This window comes from Cyprinodon tularosa, unplaced genomic scaffold (assembly GCF_016077235.1).
Source record: "Cyprinodon tularosa strain WSP-4 unplaced genomic scaffold, ASM1607723v1 ctg49, whole genome shotgun sequence".
Classification (NCBI taxonomy): Eukaryota; Metazoa; Chordata; class Actinopteri; order Cyprinodontiformes; family Cyprinodontidae; genus Cyprinodon; species Cyprinodon tularosa.
This window is the reverse complement of record NW_024039218.1, coordinates 1240189-1246373: the sequence shown is the minus strand read 5'-3', so window position 1 is coordinate 1246373 and position 6185 is coordinate 1240189. Positions and strand designations below refer to the sequence as shown.

Here is a 6185-nt window from a genome sequence, read left to right as displayed (position 1 = left end):
GTGTTGCAAAATTCTAATCACTCATTAAAACCTTCTTCATAACTTAAGAGATAATGCTCCACTTTAATTAAAAACACAAGTATTTACACCTTGAAATGTATCTTGCGAATCCAATGCTATATCTCAGGTTATGGGGAACATAACAATAAAGGCATAAACAGTTAAAACTATATATGAAATTGTTCTCCCACTGAAAAAACATTTTGTGTATCATAGTATTTTAGAATAAATGACAAATATATGTGATGGAAATTACATTTGTGCCAGCCGAGTTGGGAAATCTGTTAAAAAAAAAAAATTGTTTCCTCTTATGAATCTTCAAACTAGGCTAGTTATGCTCACCAATTACATTTTGAGAACTTATATTTCATTATAATTTTTCTCTTCAAGTTTGCAAGCTCAATAGCGTCCGTAGTTAAAGAATCACCCAGATGTTTAAATATATGCAACTATTTGTTAGTAAAGGCTGCAGGAAAGTACAGTTTGTCTTTATTTAGAAAATATGGATGTTTTGCGTGTTCCTGTTGGAAGAGTGTAGATTGACCCTGAGGTTCTGGTGCCTTTCGGCCACCCCTCAACGTTCATTGTTTATTGACTGGCCACCCCTGTTAGGATTTTCTGGCTACGCCTCTGCTATCATTTTCAATTTAACTAGAGAATGTGTAGAAAACCCCATTTATTTTGGAAATTAAACCAATGTTCAGCTGATAAGGTCACCTTATTTGTGGGCAAGCACAAACATGAACGCGAACAACTTAACACTTCTGAGTATTTGACTCATCGTGAACTTTTTAAAGCTCCACTTTATTTCCCCTCATAATCACTCACCCGCAGCCTTCATTGCTCTCTGTGCGCCAAATGCCGCCTGGTGCGCCCTGTTTATTTTGCACATGTTCGGTGCCGCCCTGCAGACGCGCTGATATCACGCCGTTGCGTAATTTAACAAGCCAGTGCAAACCAGAGGAGGATGAGCGTTTGACAGCTTGTTGCGAGGGATTGTTTTCGATGCAAACATAGTCCATATGTGCTGAAATCATTGAGAGATCTTTTTATTTTTTAATCTGTCTTCCATATTAATGGCCGCAGCCGTGACCAATTCGTTTTGGGTTGCTCCGGGGCAGGACGCGCAGTTTGTCCATAAAACCCACCCAGCGGCGCCGCTGACATCATCCGACGGTTTTAGGGGTGAGGATCATGGACAAGTGCTTTGTAACGTCGTCCCGGGAATATCATCCTTCCCGGATTATAATCTGGTAGGTTGGCTGTATTTGAACTGCCTCACAGCATCACTGTATCTCTGTTTTATTTTAATTTTATATTTTTGTTACGCACTGATTCTGCGTTAAATAAATATTTTCATTGCAATCTAATCTAATCTAATATCGATGGCTGCTTGAGGATTAGTGCCCAATATGTGAGGTTGACATTCACTTGCTGTGCTGGGATGAATGGGATGTGCACCCGTCCAGAAACTTGTCCTGCCTATAGTCCTGCAGAGCAACTGGGTGTTCTAATTTCAGCTATGTATTTGGAAATAGTTTACATGCAGGCTGGAGCATTTGCATGGAGCTGCTTGTAAATCGGAGCTGTGGTTAAGATGACTTTCTATTGAAAAAAATCTTACTTTGGTAGACAGTATCCTACATGCAGGCCCCAAGGTGTTTTTGATCCTTTCCTTTTTAGCATGCAATGAAGCAAAAGCAGGAAAAAAAACCTCTTGATTTCACTTCTTGAAACCTTTTGTTACATACTAGAAATAAATAAAAGGTACTATTTTTGCAATTCTAGTCCTGGATTAAAAAAACAATCAGGTCATAATTCAGCTTTCTGGTTTAGATGTTTAAAAGTACCAATGTTTAACATTTGTGAAAATTAATGTCAGTTTAAAATGTATCACCAATCAGTAGCTTGCCTTTAGTAGCTACTTTAAAGCTCTCATATATTCATTTTGCATAAATCCGAATTAGTTGGTTATTATGGCTTTTCTGTGAGGAAAAAAAAGTTGAAACAAACTTCTACCATCTCAAAATGCTTTCAGTCTCAAAAACCTCATAATGGAATATGCTTAATCTATTCGACTGACATTTAAACCACTGTTTTGTTGTTTGCTTTTGATTGTTATTCACACACGGTAGTGGACCCAGATAATTTTCATTGGAGTGGCTTGGCATGGTCCAACACCAGTTTAGGATTAGTCTACACCTATCGCAATGTACCAACAGAAACATGAACTTGTAAAACATCAATATTTATCCATATTCAGACTATCATAAAGCCCTGGCTATTAAATCAATATGCATATTTATAAACTGGCACTGTTCTACATAATATACACATTGAATTGGTTGAGAAGTGGTTCTTCATTGCTAATATAGAAGACTACCCTCCCATAAAGCACAAAACCTAGCTCTAAAAACACAAAACTTAGCACTAATTCTTTAAATGTCCCATTTAGTATTTAATGTAGATATTTAAAATGTTACTGTCATTGTTTTGTCAATTTATTGTTAATATAATGCCAACTGAAAAACCAAGTATCCCTGCTGCCACCCTCTGTTTTAGAGGTGAACTGCATGTTCTGGAGGTTGTAGTGTGTTCCAATGGGTACAACAAATCACCAGGTTTGGGTGGCCACTCATTGGCTTTATCAGGGCCTTTAGCTCCGCCTCTGTTCACACGAAAGTTGCCAATTTACATGTTAAAATTAACGTAGGAATGGGTGTCACCAGCGATTTTCTTCTGTGAAATGTGTTACAAAAATCATCTAAAGCTTTCAATTACCATTATGATACCTGCTTGAAGAGATTTCTGATTTAATGGTTTCCTCTGCTAGTTCAATGAAATGTATAAAGGATGGTCAAATTGATGTCTTGTTGCAGAAAATTTCTTTTCATACTAAAAAAAAAAAGTCTGGTTGGAAACAACCACCTCTGCAAAAGTACAAAATTGAATTCAATTGAATTGATCTGAATGAATGACCACCAGCCGGCCAATGTCTAGCCCTTTTGTTCCCGTGTTTGACTAAAACCAATCCTCCATCTAAAGTGCATAATGCTGTTATTTGAGTTAAAAAGTAAAATGTATTTCCCTTCTGCTTTTTTGACCAGGTTAAAGCCGAGATGGATGCCTACATACATCAGGATACAGTAGATACCAAAATGTTTGACAAGGATGGTGCCTCTATGCTGGAGCCATCATTTATTGAGGACTTCGCCACTTCTTACAGCGTCAACATGAGCCTGTTCCTCCCTGATGCATCCTACCTGCACCCTGGCCTATGCCGGACTGTGAAGCAAGTCAAAATGGAGCCACAGCCCTCCCTGATACACGCCACCTGCCAGGGCAATGAAGCACCAGCAATGCTGCCAGAGTACTCAGGAATGTATAAAGCAGTTGACAGTCCAGGTAATTTTTTCATCAAGCAGGAAGCACCAGAATTCCAAGAGATTCCCCAGTTTCAGATGCTGAACACTGATTTAGAGCAGGACTCTTTCCCCATCACACAACTAAGTCTTCCAGTGAGGAATCTAAACGTAAGAGAACTATCCAGCAGTTCACTGACTGTGACTGAGTGTTTTCCATTTAATCATCACTCTGGCCATCAGTTTAGGTCAAATTATTTGCCCCCATCTCCGCCAACTTCTAAGCCTCCAAGTCCAGACGTAAACAAGGAGCTCCTTCATAACATCTCCCCTCCTCCTTCCTATGAGGCCAGCATTGCCTCCAAGACAACACTTCAGACCCACAGTTCCACTGGATCCAGACAGACTTCCGGCAATTCTTTGAGTAAGAACCTCGACCAAAATTACACTCCTAAATTCAGCCGTAGTCCGGTTGTTGGAGCGGTTCAAAACTTGAGCCTGGCACCAGCTAACACAGCTCCATGTGTTGGCCCACTGTCTCCAGAGTTGGCCCAGTCTGCTCCGGTCAAGTACAACCGGAGGAATAACCCTGATCTGGAAAGGCGCAGGATACACCACTGTAATGTTGAAGGTGAGAATATGAAGCGGTACTGGTGGCAGTTATGATAGGACTTTGTAAAATGTATATCTAAAAGTAGTTATTCTCTCTTTTGAAGGTTGCAAGAAAGTATACACAAAGTCTTCTCATTTAAAGGCTCATCTACGGACCCACACAGGTAGACTCCTTTCAGCTCCACATCTTCTAATGGGAGGGAACATGATGATGTTGCCAGGCAGAGAAGTTTTCTTGGCTTGCATGTTCATTCTCTCTGGCCCACATCTTGCTGCTGTCAAATCACATAAACCCTCCAGCTCTCATAAAGAGAGGGGAGGTGGTAGATGCATGCAGTGATTTATAGCCCACAGATGAGGTGTACTATCAATTTTGTTCTTCTTTTCCAAACTCCTTTATTAGATGTGTGCTGTCAACAAAGTGCTGATATCCTCAAGGGACGATGGGGAGGGGGGGTAAATCCCAAAAAGTTGTGGAGTATGCTTTAGCTTCTCTGTTTGATTTGTACTTGGCAAAGGTGAGAAGCCGTACCAGTGTTCCTGGGAGGGATGCGAGTGGCGCTTCGCACGCTCTGATGAGTTGACACGACACTTCAGGAAGCACACCGGGGTGAAGCCTTTCCAGTGCGGCGTGTGCAGCCGCTGCTTCTCACGTTCGGACCACCTGGCCCTGCACACAAAGAGACACCAGAGCCACGGAGCCCCTTAGCTGCAACCTCATGGCTTCTACCAAACGTGGGGGAAAATGGAGTAAAAAAAGACAGCAGTTTATTCTATTTACTCTCAATAGAGACAATTTGATGTTCTGATCTGACACTATTTGACTTTTTTTCTAAGTGTCAAATCAGGTTGTTGCCTTACTACAAATATCTCATCAATGGAAGACTTATCAGTTAAAACTATTTAACCAGTTGTGTCCTTTTGAAAGCTTTATTTTGTTAATGCACAGATATGAACAGGTGACATTTTTATATCTGGACTGTTCATGGTGAAGATCATTTTAGCTTTTTGCTAAATTAGTTATGGTTTTATGTCTGTGACCTATGGAGAGTATTGGCAGTTAAGGAAAGCTGGACACGCTGGATGAAACACTTTGGTGTAGAGCACAGTTTTGTCATGCAGTCTGTGCATAGTCATATTTTGACTTTAATGCTGCCAGGTTCACAGGAAGATTTTTTTTTCCTTATTCAAAGGATAATGTTTGGTGTTAAATGACAATAGATAAGATTTTTTTTCTCCTTTTTTTGTCATACACTGTGTCACCAAAACATTTTAATGTAAAACAAAGATAACCTGAGTAAATATAGTCTTTGAAACGATGAGCAGTTTTCTTATCCATCCATTGTTTATACCTGTTTTTCTAAGTAGTGTGCAGCTGGTAGAATGAGGCAGGATACACCCCGGACAATTTGTTCATTTATCACAAGGCAACATGGAGACACACAGGACAAACAGCTATCCAAAGACACACTCAAAAGGGCAATTTAGAGTAACCAATAAACCAAGCATTTATATTTTAGGACTGTGGGTTGAAAGTCAGAGTACCCAGAAAGAAAATCTACACATGCAAAGGGGAGAGCATGCAAACTCCCAGGACCTGAGATTCCAACCCAGGACATTCTGGATACAAATGAACAGTGCTAACTGAGCCCACATGCAGCCAAAATACCACAATTGAGGGAAAACAAGATACCAACTTTGTCTTTTGGGAAAACTGTGATTAACCAGATTTTCTTGGTTCAGTTTCAGTCGCCACACCCAGGTTTGCTTACTGTCTGACCTGTAGAAAACAGAAATCATGTCTGAGAACATGAGGTAAGTTAAAATTACACTGAACTGCAAAAAATCAAACAATAGAACTAGTTAAAAAACGAGGTTTATACGAAATGTTAAAACTATTTTTAAGATGTTCAGAGTTCAGTTAACAAAGGGGGAGGCAGTTTTTAAACAAAATAGGCAATGAACATTGTTGAAACTAAAATACTCCAAGATTCATCCTGGATCTCACCAACATGGAGCAATATCTAAACTACTGCAGGCTAGGTGCATCAGCCTCAAATCTGTGCTCAAGAATAAACAATAGCAAAAAAGGTCTATGTAGAGGAAAGAAAGTTCCAAAACTAACACCACTGTCTATCTAAAATATCACAAAGTTCATTCAAGGTTACTGGGGGATCGTCAATATGATTTTTTTTTGGCAAATAGGATGTT

General features: G+C 39.8%; 1 protein-coding gene across 2 annotated transcripts; it reads left to right on the top strand.

The window, feature by feature from the left end:
* The first annotated feature begins 895 nt into the window (after nucleotides 1-895).
* On the top strand, nucleotides 896-5296 carry klf5b (Kruppel-like factor 5b). Of its 2 annotated transcripts, XM_038302364.1 has the most exons (5): nucleotides 896-1253; nucleotides 3108-3786; nucleotides 3907-3993; nucleotides 4079-4138; nucleotides 4493-5296. In XM_038302364.1, the coding sequence occupies exons 1-5, from the start codon at nucleotides 1077-1079 to the stop codon at nucleotides 4681-4683; spliced, it is 1194 nt and encodes a 397-aa protein (XP_038158292.1). In that variant the 5' UTR covers nucleotides 896-1076; the 3' UTR covers nucleotides 4684-5296. The 2 variants fall into 2 exon arrangements, with proteins under 2 accessions (XP_038158292.1, XP_038158291.1); XM_038302363.1 differs by having other exon boundaries at nucleotides 903-1253; nucleotides 3108-3993.
* The last annotated feature ends 889 nt before the right edge of the window (nucleotides 5297-6185 follow it).